Genomic DNA, 17,366 nt, shown 5'->3' with positions numbered 1-17,366 from the left:
GCCTATTTTTTGAAAATGCTCTAAATAGGATATTTCATTCAATAAATATGTATGCCAGGCACCATTATCCCTGTGAACAAAAGAGACAAAATCTCCCTGGAGATTAGTTTCCTTGCACTTGTTTTTATTGTTGGATGCTCATGGTCACCCCAGGACCTTTGCACTTATTGCTGCCACTGCCGACTGAACACCTCTGCCAGACATCTGCACTTCTTACTCTCTCACTCTCTTCAAACTGGTGCTCTAATATCATCCTCTCATCTTCTCAGTAGGGCATTTCCCGACCACTCTATCTAAAACTGATACCATCATTCGTCATAAGCACTTCTTAGTACCCTCTCCTGTTTTACTTTTCTCCACAGTACTTATCACAATCTAAAAGATACACATTTTATTTTTGGTTTTGTCTGTCTCTCCCTGCAAAACAAAACCTTAAGGAGGAAAGCTCATCTTTCTGTTAATTGTTACATCCCCCAGCACTCAGCAAAACCCAAGAATGATGGAGGCTTCTGGCACCTAGGCCGTGGTCTCCCACTGAGAGGAACCAGTGGTCCTGAGACAAATGGCCAATTCCTGGTCTAGGGTAGAAATTGTGTCGGAGGAACCAGGAAGATTTTGTCATACCAGATAGGTAAAAACCATATGAAACTATCAGGGTCATGTCAAAAGGATCCAGAAAACAATATTAATCGGCTCCCACCAGTCAGAAAAAGGGGAGTTGGAGAGCCGGTAAGAAAACAATTGGAGTAGGTAGAACATAACAAATAGGTTTCAATTGATGACTTCATAATGATAAAAACCAAGAGGCATACAAACAAACAAAGCACTGGTCACCAGTCAAAGATGCTAGGAAACCAACAGAGAAACAAGGGTTCCTATGTGAGCTGTTTCTCATGGTAACTAAATGCAGATGGAGAGTCACTTCTCTTCATAAAAGTATTCCTAAGGGGCGCCTGGCTGGCTCAGTCGGTGGAGCGTGACTCCTGATCTCAGGGTCGTGAGTTTGAGCCCCACAGTGAGTGTAGAGATTACTTAAAAATAAAATCTTAAAAAAAAGTATTCCTGCTATATTAAGAAGATACCCCTAATGAATTAATGAACCCAGGCGCGGATCATCCATAGCTGTTAACATCATAAAAACAGAGACACTGGGCATTGTGTGCCTCCTGACAGAAGCAGACGATACCATTCATGAAGAAGTTTTGCAAGAAAATATTAAGCCTGACGCTGATCAAGTCACAGATCTAACTATCCATTTACAGGAAATAAACAATAACACAAGGATATAATCATCAGAATTCAGAGTATAACAACCTATTTAAGGCAAACGAAGCCGTTTCTTCAAAAAAACAAAAACAAAACATAAAGGGAAGAATGAGATGGATGGGAACCTAACATTAAGAAGAGACTTAAGAGACACCAACAATTCCAGTATATGGTCCTTACTTGAAACACAGTTCAAATAAATAAACTTTAATTTATAAGACTGCCTAGAAAATGCAAACACTAACCCGGTATTTTAGATATTAAGGAATTAACGTTAATTCTAGATATGAGGTCGTATTATCAGTTACACTGGGAGTAGTCATAGGATTTCTTAAAGATACATACTGAAACATTCACGGATCCTAAGACCTTTGGAATTTGCTTCAAGACAATGGGCTGGGGGAGTAAATGAAAAGATATTGGCCATGAATTGACAATTGTTGAATCTCAGTCATGGGTCCATGGGAGTTTGTTATACTCTTCTTTTTCGTATGTCTGAAATTTTCCACATTAAAAAAGTTCAAAACATAAAAATGTTGCAGTTATTTTATTGGTGTACAATAATAATTACAAGAGACAGTACTTAAAAGTTTGTGAAACACAAGTTGGAGACGGCTGCCCGGAAACCCTGTCTGCCACGTGCGTTTCAAGGAGCCAAGAGGTGCTGGTGCGGGGTTTGGCCCGTCCTGCCATGTGCCCTGCTCATGCCTGTCAGGTGGCAGCCAGAGCAAGAAGTGTAAGTACCAGTGATGCAGTGCGTGAAACTTACAAACGGGAGGGGCCACCAAGAAGACAAACTTGGAGGGGGAGGTCTGAATGGACAGAACCGACAGATCAGTTAGCGGACTGACAGACTCAGGACCGTTAAAAAAAAAAAAAAAAATCCATTTTCGAAGGATGCATTAGAACTCAGGTAATGAGGCAATGAAAACACACGGATGAAAAAGGTACAAGGAAAGGCTGACCTCAAAAAGCAAAAAGAACCGGATCATCAATCTCTGCTACCTCCTTTACTACCCAGAAACGATTATCTCACAGACAGGAAATTCCCCATCTCAAATGGCTAGACCTTTCAAAGGCATGTGTTGGTATTTTCAGGCAACAGGCGAGGGATATTTTTAAAGTACTCCCTGACCCTTCCCAAAACGTTAGTTATGTTTTTTTTCATTCAGGTTTTCTCTTGCAGCTGAAACAGTCAATTCTTCATTGCTGCCCACTCTGACAAATTAGTCTATGCAACACCATTTCCAAGTTATCTCTAGCAGCCAACACAGCCCATAAATCCAAATCATTGTACTGGTTATTAGGATTTCATTTCATGCTCGCATTCACAAACATTTAAGCTTTCAACCTTTGCTGTTGGGCATTAATCTTGGCATTAATCAAGGGATTAAGTACGCTGAATTTAAACTCAAGGTTAATAGAATGCTCAGCCAATATTAGTTTTACATATTGCCAAGGGAAAACAGAAAGAGGCAAAGACCTTTATGCCTGTTGTTCCTGAAATATAAGACACAGATTGATGAGGAAGGCATGAAATTGCTTCCTTTGTTCCTTCATGAGGGAGTCTCACACACACGCACGTAAGCACGCACACTCGTTCGCCCAGCCCAAATTGGCGTCTGAAGCAACAGCTTGTATATATCCTAAGCCCCGGCCATCGATCGCTGGGCAATTTGCTTATTTTCGAGCAACTATACATGCAACAGCAACAGAAATGTTTAAAAAGAACAGCACAAATTAAGAAGTCTAGAATAATTGTGTAAAGAGATAAAAATGGGTGGGTGTCAGGTGTTTCAGCTCCATCTACCAGTGTAATAGCAACAGGGGTAAAGAAATCCATTCTAAGTTTCATAAAATCTGTTAGAGGTAAAAGGCTCTGCTGAGGGCTAAGTTAATATACCTGAAACAATGACAGAGTAATTACTTTATAGAGCCTTGTCTCTATAACAGGAGTAGTTACATGGCTCGCAAAAACAGATACAGAAAATAAACTGCCCAATGATCTGGAAATGCTAGGCTGCCTAATGAATCATTCATTCACTCCCACCACCTGGAAAGGCTGAGCACCTGGCTTTCACGAGGTACATCCTCAGGAGAATCAGTGTTGTTTCTCTTTTTGGGGGGCACGGTATCACAATTTTGAGTATTCGAAAACTGGCCATGAAGATTCATTAATGCAAACTAGCTAAATTAGAGCCATATTTCAAACACAATAGGTTTGGAGCACAGAACCGAATGCAGAGTTAAAGGCAATAAATCACTTATTTACCCGAGTTCAGTCTTTCTTTGACATGAAGGGGCAACAGTAATGCAAAGTGCAGAAGCATGAAGCACTTAGCCTCTCTGAGCTGCTCTGATTTGGCTATTACTCAGGGTTGGGGGCATGGGGGGGGGCGGCGGTAAATGAGATTGGGTGTATTTGAGGTGTCTGGCATACAGTGAGGCTCAATACTGTGTCATTTTTCTCTTACTGTCTTCCACCCAACAAGGGCAATGCATGGACTCACACCATATGCAGTCCCGGGTCCAGCATCAGATGCATCACAAGCATCCTCGGGTATAACGTAAGGGGAAATACTGCGGGCTGCTCTGTCTGGGATTTACCAAGAAAGACACGTAGACTATCGAGTTGGTGAGGGTACAAGCAGAAGTTCATAGCCCTGTAATGCAGTGGAAGTTGGCACACTGAAAACTGAAGGAAAGGAAAATGAAAGCTGAGGGCCATCCCCCAGGCCTGGGCTGAATCTCAGTGCCTGGATTCAACTGGTGACCATAGTTACTTTGTGGCTTTTTTTGTTTGTTTGTTCGTTTCCGTCAAAGTCCTGAGGTTAAACGTAAATGGAAACCAGAACTGGCTCTTTGATGAAGATTTAGAGAAGAATAAAAGTGACTGGTACATCTGTTGATCAAGTAAACCAATCAAATGAAGAGGTCTCTCTTCATTGTCTTCCCAGTGGCAAGAGAAACCTGGCGTAGGATACGCAGTTAAACCAAGTAACAAAAGGAGAAAGGTTTCAAGGAAAAGCAAGAGGGAAAACAAAGCAAAACAAAAACCTAGACCAAAAACAGCACTATAGAGACACGGATGCTATCCAGGATTAAAAAAAAAATACTAGTACAGAATTAATTGGCTTTAAAAACCACCTCTGGTCATTTCAAATTAATGGTGGCAAGGGGCACACTGCCGCTCCAGACAGCCAGCTCCAAGTTCCAATGCAAACACGAGCATCATATGCAGAAAAAAGAAGTTAAGGGTAACAGCTGCATTTCTACATCACCAGAAATCAAAGGATCTAAAATTAAATTAGAGTTAGAACCAGAAATTGGTTCTAATTGTAAAACAAAACCAAATTCCCACATAAAAACGCCCCCTAACGGTCCGCAAATAATGACAACATCAAAAACCATAAAGGCCTCAATTGGGTTTATTGAGTGTCATCTATCTGCCTGGCTCTATTCTACGCACGTTCCCATAGACACTCAGGAATCATCACAGCCGAATCCTTTAAAAAAGTTGGGGCGCCTGGGTGGCTCAGATGGTTAAGCATCTGCCTTCGGCTCAGGTCATGATCCCAGGGGCCTGGGATTGAGCCCCACAGTGCAGAGCAGTGCAGAGCCTGCTTCTCCCTCTCCCTCTTCCATTCCCTCTGCTTGTGCTCTCTGGCTCTATCTCTCTGTCAAATAAATAGATGAAATCTTTAAAAAATAAAAACAGATAAAAAACAAAGTTAAAAACATTATTTTATAAAGGAAGAACATGAGGCACAAAGAGGGTAAGTAACTTGTCCAGAAGTATAGTGTTTAGAAAGCATCAAAAACAGTGTGACCTTGGGGATGAGGCTCTAAGGCAGTAGTTCTCGTCCAAGAGGCCACAGTGGTGAGAGTCTCCTCCAACTCTCACAGAGTACCTATTAAGATGCTACAATAAAATGCAATTTTTGAAAAGATTTTATTTATTTCAGACAGCACAAGCAGGGGGAGAAGCAGAGGAAGAGGGAGAAGCAGACTCCCTGCTGAGCAGGGAGCCCGATGTGGGGCTTGATCCCAGAACCCTGGGATCATGACCTAAGCCAAAGGCAGCCGCTCAGCTGACTGAGCCACCCAGGTACCTCAAAATGCATTTTTTTTTTTTTTTAAAGGCCAGAGTCTCGAGGTTATTTTCAGATTTAAATTAAAAAGAAGTTCCTAGTTCTGTCTGTGGGGAAACTCGCTCCACCCTGTTCTGGCTCCGCTACCTGCATCCATTCTTCGTCTTCCATTAGGCTCATCCTGAGTGCACATCGTAGTGCCAAAAAACAGAGTTCTCACCAATTGTTGACATCCAATGTATATGACAGACTTTCGATAAGTGATCACTGAACTGAATTCAGCTGAACAGAAAGAAAAGCCCAATCCTCCGCATGAGGAGAGAGAGGAAAAGGCAAAGAAAGCACCATTCCACACCTTGGAGAGAGGAAAAATAGTTACGGGTTCTGAAGTGAGACACGCCTGCCCCAGTGTTAAGAGCACGTGATCCATCACACTTTTCCACAGCCCCATCTGCCCCACACTCACTAGAGGCTCCCTGTTCTCATCTTAGCCACATCCTTCCTCCACTGTGAGTGGGGCCGGGCGGCAGCTTCACAGGAAGGGAACTAGGTCACAGATAATCGCCGTCCCTTCCCATCTGGACCGTTCTCCCACACCTTCCCGGTTCTGGCTCGGGAGACGGAGGGAAGGCTGAAGTGGGATGCAATTCTCTAGCTGTACCTCAGCAGTACGCCCAACATGAAGAGTCTCAGGAAGGCGTGAAATTAGCCCAGTCCGTCAATCAGGGAGCACAGCTGGACTCTGGCTAAATTCTATCAAATGGAAAGGGGAAGGAAACTTTTGAAAATTAAACTGAAGAAGGAAACTTTTCCTCGGGGCAGGGAAGGTGCTTCTAATTGACTTCCCATTGGAACGCAGGTTCACGCAGGGCCCCAGGCCTTACTCCTCTGGAGAAGGAAATGAGAAGGTGGGCCACAGGCTACCCCAGCCAAAAACACACTCAAATAAATGCTACAATTAATTTGCCAGCAGCCTGCTAATGAGGAGCATCACACACCCAACTCACCGTGCTTTTAATTTCCAAGAGATAATTCAACTATCATTAGCTCTGAGGCCTCTTCACGATAGCCATGGGGTGGCCATAGGGCAACCACATAAAACAAAAAAAGTCTGAGTGGCTCTCAAAAGGGAAAGAGACATAAAGGTAAAGGAAAGGGACAAACCCCACAGAATTCAAGGCCACATGTACTGGTTTAGCCTCCATCCCTAAAAGTTGTCCCCTGTCCCCCTGTGACACAGAGGAGAGGTGCCGGAGTCTCATGCGAAAAATTACTGCAGAAGTATGTCATTAGCCTCAAAATGGAGGCATTCTCTTTCCTGCGTGGTAGCACCAGGAAGCTGGTGTTAACTACTGGTCAAACAGCAATAGCACACCCCAGTATATACCCTCTGAAATTAGCCAGCACCCATTTCACAAGGCCCTAGTGCTGCCTTTGTCCATCAAGGGTGGAGGGGACGCCGGCTTCTGATTCCCTACTCAGTTCTTCCCCTGTTCTTGCCCCATACAGTCTTAATTCTGCCCCACCCCCTCCATTTTCCTCAAGGTGAAACTGAAATCATCGAAGCACGCAACACACAAATTCCATGTGGCCCATAAAATGTCCTGCAACCCTTAAAAAAAAAGCTGCTATTTGAATTTAAGGGTAGAAACGAAAATAAGGCTCAGCTAAAAAGATTTTAAAAAAAAGGTAAAAGTAAATAACTCAGCTTGTAAGAAATAGCTAACTCAGCCAATAAGCACATGAAAAAGATGCTCGACATCACTGATCATTATGAAAATGCAAACCAAACCACAATCAGATACCATTGCACACCTGTTAGCATAGCTACTATGACAAAACAGAAAACAACAAGTGTTGACTAGGATGTGGAGAAACTTAGAACCCTCATGTGTTGCTGGTAGGAAGGTAAAATGGAGCCATCGCTTTGGAGAAGTTTGGTGGTTCCTCAAAAAAAATAGGAACAGAATTACCATATGATTCAGCCATTCCACTTCTGGATATACATCCAAAGGAACTGAAAGCAGAGTCTCAAAGAGTTGTGTGCACACCCATGTTCACAGCAGCATTATTCACAATATTTACAAGGTGGAAGTAACCCAAGTATCCATCAATGGATAAATGGATAAGCAAATGGTGGTATAACACAATGGAATACTACTCAGCCTTGAAAGGGAAGGAAATTCTGATACACTATAAACATGGATGAATCTTGAGTACATCAAGTTAACTGAAATAAGGCAGTCACAAACAGGCAAATGCTGTATAAATTATAGGAGTAGTGAGAGTAGTCAAAATCAGTGAGACAAATTAGAATGGTTGTGTTCAGGGGCTGGAGGAAGGGGGGAATGGGGAGTCACTGTTTAACGGGTAGTGTTTCAGGTTTGCAAGATGAATTGTTCAGGAGATGGATGCTGGTGATGGTTGTATATCAACATGAAGGTACTTAATTCCCACTAAATGGTCAAGATGGAAAATTTTATGTTACATGTATCTTACTAGACTTTTTTTTTTTTAACCGGGGGAAGAAAATATAAACAGCTACATCAGCTTGTTTTTTCCCCTCAAGGAAAAAGAAATCATCCTATTTAGGAGCAGGGAAAATAATGAAGAAGGGAGCCACAGGTCCACCATGTAAAAACAGCGCACGTTTCTCGACTTTTCGAATTCCAGGCTCAGCTGCAAAACTGACTAAGCACACCTTTCCACACCCCAGAGTCAGAGAAGTGACTCACCTCACTGAGGTAAATAAAAAAAGAGCAGGTGGACCCATCCACTCCGTATTCTGCGTAGCAGGGATCCGAGCGCCACATATCTTTCATCCACTGAAATGACAAGAGCCAGGTAAGGACATTGATAAGCAGCCCGTTACCGGTGGCCCCGCACATCCGCTGACAGAGAAGGCAAGGGTATGAGGGGCAAGGAGCAGTGAGTTGCTCAGACTGGGGCTCAGAGTCACTGAGCTGAGGTCAGGACAACCGATGCCCAGTTCCTAGATGATCCACAGGGAGACACTGGCTTGAGCTAGGCCTTAAGCAGAGGTGCTCAGGGTACAGGAGGGCTGCAAGACATACAGGGCAGTAAGGCCCAGGACAGGCAGTGGCCAGGGGACTTTCATCAAGAACAACTGCCTAAGGGGACCCCTGCGTCAAAACCAAGAGAATTACAGTTCTCCCCAGAGAGCTACAGTTTCACAAGCTCCAGTACCGGGCCTGGAACAAGAGAGCGTGAATGCAGGCGTGCAAGGTGTGTAAGGCACACATGAGTCCCGAACAGGAACCATGCAAATGCTTCTGGGGTTTGGTCTCAGCATCCTAAGCAAACATCGGAACCAAGACTTTTTCTCTGAAAACTGCTGAGCAGTGGAGTGGTCTCTTGCATACCAGCAGGGCATATGAAAAGGATTTTTTAAAAAAATGTTCAGAGTGAAAGAGTGTCTCAAGGGTCTCTGGTTACTCAGCTGCAAATGCTAATGTGACATTTAAATCACAATCTGGAGACCTCATGGCAGGGGCCTGGGGACTGGGGGAGAGGGAAGCTGGACCCTACATAATGGCAGCCCCTTGTCAATGGCCCTTGAAGGGTCATATGCTAGAGGCTGGGAACGCCAGGGGAAGGCAGCTTCAAAGACACAGGAGGCACCCAAAGTGGTCCAGGCTCCTTCAGTCTGACCAGTTAGAGACATTGTTGACTAACCCCATGGAGTTGGCATAAGCAGACAAGGGTTGTCATGGCCACAGCCCCAAACTGGTAGGATTGAGGCACCCCTGAAATGACTCCCTTAAAGGGCTTGCTTGCCATCTCTGTTACTGGGGGGTTCCAGAGAGGGGAGGGGAAGGAAGAGGGTATCGGTGCAGACTGAAGATGATGGGAATGAACAGACGTTACTTCTGCCTTACCTTGATTTTCCCCTCACAGTGGGGGTAGCCATCCATAGGAGGCAATACACATTTTTCTTGAGCTCCATTAATGATATCTGTAAAGATGAAAGAGAACAAAAGATAACATAAAGTTCACGAAACACAAACCTAACACCCTTGCAAGCAAGGGGCAGGGAAAGAAACAGAAAAAGGAAGTCTATACTGGGAGCCATGCTCTGACCAGTGGAACCCCTCCAGCGGGCCGCAGGTCTAGCTGGTCTGCAGCGAGGACCCAACCCAAGGACAGCCCACCTGCTGGATGGCCAGAGACCAATGAGGCATGTGGCCTCGCTTGAAAGGATGAGCTATACCAATCACAGTGCTTGCTGGGAAATTTGCAATTGGGCAACAGAATCCAAACAAATGGAGACCAGGCAATGGAGCCATGAGATTAGGAAGGACCAGCAGGGCTGGCAGGACCATGCTAAGCTACACAGACAGACTGAGGTCAGGAGCAGCTTCAGGACATGTGCTTGAACTGAGCAGCTGGCTAAAGACAGGCAAACAGAACTGGTGTGCAGAGAAGGAGAAAGCCACCAGACACATCTGCGAGGGACAGCTCCTTAGGGACCTGGTCCTTAAATTTCTACAGAGATCTCCTTATTGCTTCAGGTATTTCCTCATGGATCAACTCCCCCTCTATTAGTTAGCGCAAGTGGATTCCGATTCCTTTTGATGACAGAGTCAAAACTAAAAAGAAACTAAAAAGCTTACTGTTTAGTGGTAGACAACAAATATGTAAACCACTGAACAGCAGTGTAACAGACATTATGTTAGAGCAGACCAAGGGCAGGGCATGCACACCAGTCTCCAGGCTCAAAGAAGGCTTCCTGGATCTAGTGACATCTCAGCTAAGAAGCAGGAGTGCATCAGGTGAAAGGGCCAGGTAGAGATGGTGTCTGAGGAACTGGGGAGGCTCCAAATGCAGGGACACGCTCCGAGGAGAATGCCAAAGTGGGAGGTACCAAGTGGTCAGACAGGAGCTCGGGCAGGGCCCACACCAGAAAGGCCTCTGGCAAGCACCCTAGTAAAGACTTTAATCTTTAAGCTAAGGGCATGGCAGAGCACTGAATGCTTTTAAGAAGGGAAGGTTAAGATCAGACTGATGTTTAGGAATCATCATTTCAGCTGGAAACTGGGACAACTCTAAACCTACATGCTTCTCTTCGGGGACCAACAATATTTTCCAGACATGCTTGGAAAATGTCACCATTACTTACTGCCAACAGTTTTCTATACAAAGTGCTAATGAGAAATTAGATCCCAAACTACAGTATCATTTGACAGTGGTATTTAAATGAGGTTGGTAGCTGCTGGGACTAAAACAAAAGCTGTACCTGTCCTTGAAAATTAGTTCTTTTGACAGTCTGAAACAGAGAGATTCTTCGCCTCTTGATTCAGCATTTTCAGCAACATTCCACCAGCTACTCACATAACTAGAGCATAGAATCAATATCCTCCTTATCATGGATTGCAGGCAGTGTCATTTAGTAGTTAACATGGAAGATACTTAGCGTGTCAGAGCCTCTGTTTCTCCATCTTGTAAAACTGAAATAAGTGCATCTCTGTTTCATCCAGCTCTTACTCAATAAGTTAATATTTGTAAAAAGTCTAGTCTGGCACTCCCAACAGCGGACTCTCACTACAGACCGTAGTAGGTGCTTAAAAAGTTGGCATTTGCTATATAATTCCACACAACTTACACTCAATGTATCTAGGAAAACAGTATTTCAAAAGCACAGATCTTCTGGAAACGCATTCTCCGTGGTTTTGAAATGAATGCAGGCTCAAGGTGGTAGATCTCCCTACAGCAACCCCCTTCTCTCTCACTTGTAAGGGGGCCAGCGAGCTCCAGAACCCACTGACAGATGCCTCCCCAAAGAACAGAGATGCTTTTCAATGACTGCTGATCCTATTTTTGTTTCGGATTTTGCTTGGCAACATTTACCAAGCAAATAAGCAGCATAGGTTCCAAGAAAGTAAGCAGAGTCTGAAACAGCTGAGGGTTGGGGTAACAGGACATTTAAGGGTATGCTTAGGGAGAAATGCCCCCCTGCTCTGCACACTCTAAGCACTATTATAGTTCCAGACATTCAGAGCCAGAAATTATGGAAACTAGAGATTACAGAGTTGGAGGTGCGGTAGAGTGGACTGAAGAGAAATCACCGGCTGGTAAAATAAACCAGTAAGTCCATGAAGTCCTGCCATCAAAGCCTGGTCGCTGACAGTGTGGGTCCTTTTCATAAAGACTTTCAAGGAATAACAATCTGTTATGCCAAGGGTTGGCAAACCTTTTATGCGAAGGAACAGACAGTAAATATGAGGCTTGGCAGGCCACACTGTGTCTGCCCAGCTTTGCCACTCCTGGTTGTAGCAGGAAAGCAACCCCATTTAATAGGGGAATGAATAGGTGTGGCTGTGTTCCAATAAAACTTTACTTACAAAAACAGACACAGACCCCCCTATATTTGCTATGCTAAGAGAGTCTCAAAATGAGGATCCTTGTTTTTGCAAAGACCTGCTGAAATGACTTTTTTTGGAGGATACCTGTAGGCATTCCTTGGCCCCTACCCCTACCCTTTGTCCGCCTGGTTAACACCCCTCTTTAAAGACCCGGTTCAAGATTCACCTCTGTAAGAAACAGGCCGAACCATTTCTTCCCAGGCCAAACCAGAATGTAGTTAGGATTTAGTGCCGCCGTCCTGCTCAAATCTCTCCTGTGGCTTTGAGCAATCCCGTTCTTTCCTCCACATGGCCCATCTCCCCTTCTAAGATGAGGACGCTGTGGGGAGGTTACAAGGGCCCGCCCCATCACCAGGCACTCAGTCAATGCAGGCTGACTGAATAAACACACATGGCCCCCTGCTCCACCTCCCCTGACCAACTCTTCAGCTCAGGGAGAACTAGACTGAGCACGAGACCTGTGCTAGACCCGGGTTTTTCCTCCTCTTCCACCTGGCAGCTTGTCAGCTAATCCAACAGGGTTCTCTCTGCAATTCCATTAATTTAGGACCAATTTTCTCTCCACTTAGTTACACAGTGATGAGTCTGAATAAACAATGACGCTCAGAAGTGGAGTGAAATGGCTTAAGGCTCTGGTGTAGGAGGGATCTGTGAAAGGGGGACACAGGAAGTACCAGGCTTCCCAGGGAGGAGTGAGCTGCTCCCTGAATCTGACCACCAGTAACCTGACCTCCAGTAAACTGAGCTCGACCCTCCAGCACCTCCCACCTCCTGAGGAGTTTCAGCACATCTCAGAAGGCAGCTCCCCATTTTGTTTCCATCACAATGATGAAAACTCAGTAAATAATGTCTTTATTAGTCTGTGCACACAGAAGACTTTGCTACCTAGAGAAGAGCCTCCGATTTAAGGTTAGTTAAAAAACAAAAATTCAGGCCCACAAAGGTTAATGTTCCTGCTTTTCAGGGGAGACCTAGCTTACTGTACATTAAGCCCCTTCAAAAGAAGACCAGATTCTGCCACAGTATGTTACTAGAAGCTTCCCCCTGCCATTCACCCGACAATGACGTTCTCCCAATGTCTTTTGTTTTTGTAATGGTGAACGGGCAAGGGGGAAAAAAGATGTTGACGTAAGCAAAGACACTCAGCACTTCTGCTGTTCGGGACTCCGTTTCATCCCTTACCCTCCCAAACCAGCCACGCCATGTCTCTTTCCAAAAACTTCATCTCTGCACTGATTCTATGGCATTGTCAACCAGGTATTACAGAGGGCAGATTGCCTCAGTGTGCAAATCCTGCTGTTTTATCAGTCACCTGGACCCACACAGTGCAGCAGGGGCTAGAATACTGGCTTTAACCTAAGAAAACTCTTTTCTTATGGTCAGAGATGCTTATGACTCAGGAAGAACACATGTGCAGGAGGACCAGAAGTGACAGAGAGCTCATGAACACACAGAGAGCGGGTGTTCCTGCCAAGCGTGCAGTCAAGTTCTCCGTGTGGAGACAGTCCGTCCCCGTATATGCACACATATTGACAGAGGGACATGCTGAGAGTGACAGTGGCATTTTTTTTTTTTTAAGATTTTATTTGAGAGAGAGAGAGAGCACGCTCATGCACGTGGGTGGGGGGAGGGTCAGAGGGAGAAGCAGACTCCCCACTGAGCAGGGAGCCCAAGGTGGGGCTGGATCCCAGGACCCTGGGATCATGATCTGAGCTGAAGGCAGACGCTTAACCAACTGAGCCACCCAAGCACCCCGACACACGAGGATTTTTAGTCATGCTTCCCCCCCACCTCTAAGGAAGGAAGGAGAGAGCAGGGCAGGCAGAGAGGGCAGAAGCCAGTGGTACAGACGGGCTCAGAGACGATGAGAACAGAAATAGGTGGAGCAGGAAACGAAGGTGAGTGATAACTTCCCCTGAGGTATTACCTGCCTTTCTAAGGGGGGAAACATACATGATCACGTTTTGTATTAACTGCACCCTCCTGAAAAGGAAGGCAGTTACCTCATCTTACAGCTTGGAAAGGAGAAACTTTAAAATCATCAGCATCCACCTCCAAACTCAGCCCACGGTCACCAAGAATGTGCTGTCTGCCGTGTACTGAAATGTCAAAGCTGGATCCTTGCAACAAGACATGGTCTGTGTCCTCACGGAGCGTACTGCAGCAGGGCGAAGGAGAGACCTCACACAACAGAGTCAGACACATTTAGCCAAGACCCCCTGCGAGGCAGGATGGCCCCCTCCGCGCTGGGGCCCGACGCCCAGCACAGCACCTGCAATATGCCAGCTCCAGAGTATTCTTTTCAACAAATGAACGAACAAATGTAACAAAGGGGTGAACAGCTCCAAGTTCCAGAGAAGCGGAGAGGGGAGAAAGTACCACAGAAGAAAGTACCTCACTCAGAATCACTGCACCAAGAATGCTGAGTTCTGGAACAGAGCTGCAGGGATTTGCGTCCAACACAAGGAAAAATGGCAGGAACATGTGGCAGGGAAAGAAGAGGCATTTCTGACGCAGGGAGGGGACGCAGCCTACCCCCACGTGAGTTACCGGTGTTCATACCTCACTGGCATTTAAAAAGACAGGCTTACTCTGGAAAACAGTATGAAGGTTCCTCAAAAAGTTGAAAATAGAGCTACCCTACGACCCAGCAATTGCACTACTGGGTATTTACCCCAAAGATACAGATGTAGTGATCCGAAGGGGTATGTGCACCCCAATGTTTATAGCAGCAGTGTCCACAATAGCCAAACTGTGGAAAGAGCTCAGATGTCCATCAACAGATGAATGGATAAAGAAGATGTGGTACGTCTATATCTATATACACAATGGAGTATTACTCAGCCATCAAAAAATGAAATCTTCCCATTTGCAACGATGTGGATAGAACTAGAGGGTATTATGCTAAACGAAATAAGTCAGTCAGAGAAAGACAATTATATGATCTCACTCATATGTGGAATTTAAGAAACAAAACAGAGGAGTATACGGGAAGGGAGGGAAAAATAAGACGAAATCAGAGAGACAAACCATGAGACTCTTGAGAGCTTGTCTGGAGGTTCTAGCAGGGGAGCGCAGCTACTCGTATACCCTTGACTGAAGAACGGTCCTCCTCTATCGGGGAAGGTCGTCCTCTTCGACCGAACGTGCAGCTTCGGGTGGGGCGCACATGGAGCGGTGAGGGAGGAAGGGGCCACCCGCCTAGCCAGCCAGATCAGCCGAATCAACCCTGGCGATCAGTGGGGTGACAGATGTCGCAGCCAGATCGCCCTCACATCCACCATAAGAGTGCTGGAGGGGAGGGGTGTGGGGGGATGGGGTAACTGGGTGATGGACATTAAGGAGGGCACATGATGTAATGAGCACTGGGTATTATATAAGTCTGATGCATCACTGAACTCTACCTCTGAAATTAATAATATACTATATGTTAATTAACTGAATTTAACTAAAAAAATAAAATACTAAAAAAAAAAAAACATCAAAAACTAATGATGTATGGTGATTAACATAATAAAAAAATAAATAAAAAGACAGGCTTATTGTTTTGTGAGATCTGATCTGAAAGTGTTGTAAGTGAACTGTCCTGATGTATTTTAAGTCAAATACAAGATCCGCTGGGTACCGTACAAAGATACCTTTATCTTTTAGCTGACCACTTCAACACACGTACGCAGACAGGCCGTCCTGTGTGCCTTTAAAAACATCATCAACTATTAACTATGTAGCCTCACGAAACACCTATACTAATTATTTAAAGTTAATGATAACTACTCCTTACTGCTGAACAAAAGAGATGTAGAAATTTATTTATTTTTAAAGATTCTATTTATTTATTTGAGAGAGAGAATGAGAGAGAGGGAGAGAGAGCACAAGAGGGGGGAGGGTCAGAAGGAGAAGCAGACTCCCTGCTGAACAGAGAGCCTGATGATGCAGGACTCAATCCTGGGACTCCAGGATCATGACCTGAGCCAAAGGCACTTGCTTAAACCAACTGAGCCATCCCAGGCGCCCCAAGATCTAGGAAAAAAAAAAAAAAGAGGCTGTAGTCCGGTGTCATCCTTAATTCCAATTGTATCAGTGTTTCTAGGTGGCACTCCATGTAAGAAGCCTGAGTCCATGACCCTGGGCGATGATGATAATGTGAGGAGGTGGAGGGGAGGGAGGGAAGGATGGAGACAGACAGGCATTCATAAGTGAGCCCCACATAGAAGATTGTTATTTCAGAGTGAAAGCTGACCCTACCAAGAAGGGAGCTTCCTTGTCAAGGCTCGCTTTTCCGTGTATTAATTTTTTTTAAAGATTTTATTTATTTTTGACAGAGTGTGTACAAGCAGGGGAAGAAGCAGGCAGAGGGAGAGGGAGAAGCAGGCTCCCCGCTGAGCAGGGAGCCCGATGCGGGGCTCGATCCCAGGACCCTGGGATCATGACCCCAGCCAAACGCAGACACTTAACCATCTGAGCCACCCAGGCGCCCCTCCGTGTATTAATTATAGCAAAGATGACTAGTGTTAGAAATGGCACTTCTTTTCAAGTGTAGAACACAGTAGAACATGCTTGTAGAACAACACCATTAACTTTGTATCTAGAACTGAACATGCATCTGATAGGTGAAGGGCATCTGATTCCCTCATAGTTACTTTATTTATTTATTATTATTATTTTTTAAAGATTTTATTTATTTATTTGACAGAGAAAGACACAGCGAGAGAGGGAACACAAGCAGGGGGAGTGGGAGAGGGAGAAGCAGACTCCCTGCCGAGCAGGGAGCCTGATGCGGGACTCGATCCAGGGACTCCAGGATCATGACCTGAGCCGAAGGCAGTCGCTTAACCAACTGAGCCACCCAGGCGCCCTCATAGTTACTTTATAGGGACAGGGAGAGAAAAGAAAGAAAGAAAAAAGAAGAAACAGTAGGTTAAAAAAAAAAAAAGTCTCAGAAACCTCACCATGACCATATGTCCACCCCGGGAAGTTTTAGGGAAGGAACTGAGGTCCGTCTTCCGGTCCAGTTCCTTCACGAGCAGCTTAGATACCCATTGTCAGGATCAAGGGCTCGATTCCACCCAAAGGCACCCCACACATATTTCCTCTCAAAAGATAAAGGGTCTCCAGTGATCGCATTTTGTGTGTAGGACAAGGCAGTGTTTCTCTTGGAACACCTGATAGGAACATGCAGTCCCCGTTATCAGATGGCCCCTGCTGAGCTCCCACGTGTGCACGTCACCAGCCCTGCTGCTCCGCGCCAGCCGGGAACAGACTCCATCTCTGCGCTCAGCCTGGAGACTGGGGACCAGGCTCCTGCCGGCACTTCCATCAGCTGGCCTGGCTTCAGGAGTTAAGAGCAATAAATCGGACAGACATCAGCCACGGTGAAATATAATCTCCCATTAAAAATGACCTCACCAGTCATTCTCGGTTTGGCAAATATTCATTTAGGGCCACTTTATATTTGCATTATAAAAAAAGTGATTTAATTTCTATAACTGAGTCATTCCAGTCCCAGGGTTCACAGGAACAGGAAGCTCTCTGCCCACCAAAAGGAGCTGGGGACCAACAATGGGTAATGGGCTCAACTCCCTCACAGACCCCCAGGGACAGATACTGGGCACCTTGAAAAGAATTG

At 45.2% G+C, this 17,366-nt stretch overlaps 1 protein-coding gene across 1 annotated transcript in view; it reads right to left on the bottom strand.

The window, feature by feature from the left end:
- The window catches only part of MGAT5 (alpha-1,6-mannosylglycoprotein 6-beta-N-acetylglucosaminyltransferase), a 328,495-nt gene that overhangs the window by 129,267 nt on the left and 181,862 nt on the right, over positions 1 to 17,366 (bottom strand). Inside the window, exons 5-6 of the mRNA XM_021695798.1 lie at positions 9,257 to 9,333; positions 8,093 to 8,182 (exon numbers count right to left, since the gene is read on the bottom strand). Coding sequence (XP_021551473.1) covers positions 8,093 to 8,182; positions 9,257 to 9,333 — 167 coding nt within the window. The remainder of the gene's footprint in view (positions 1 to 8,092; positions 8,183 to 9,256; positions 9,334 to 17,366) is intronic.

This window comes from Neomonachus schauinslandi, chromosome 3, assembly GCF_002201575.2.
Source record: "Neomonachus schauinslandi chromosome 3, ASM220157v2, whole genome shotgun sequence".
NCBI lineage: Eukaryota > Metazoa > Chordata > Mammalia > Carnivora > Phocidae > Neomonachus > Neomonachus schauinslandi.
The sequence above is the reverse complement of the archived record's forward strand: the minus strand, read 5'-3'. Positions and strand labels throughout refer to the sequence as shown.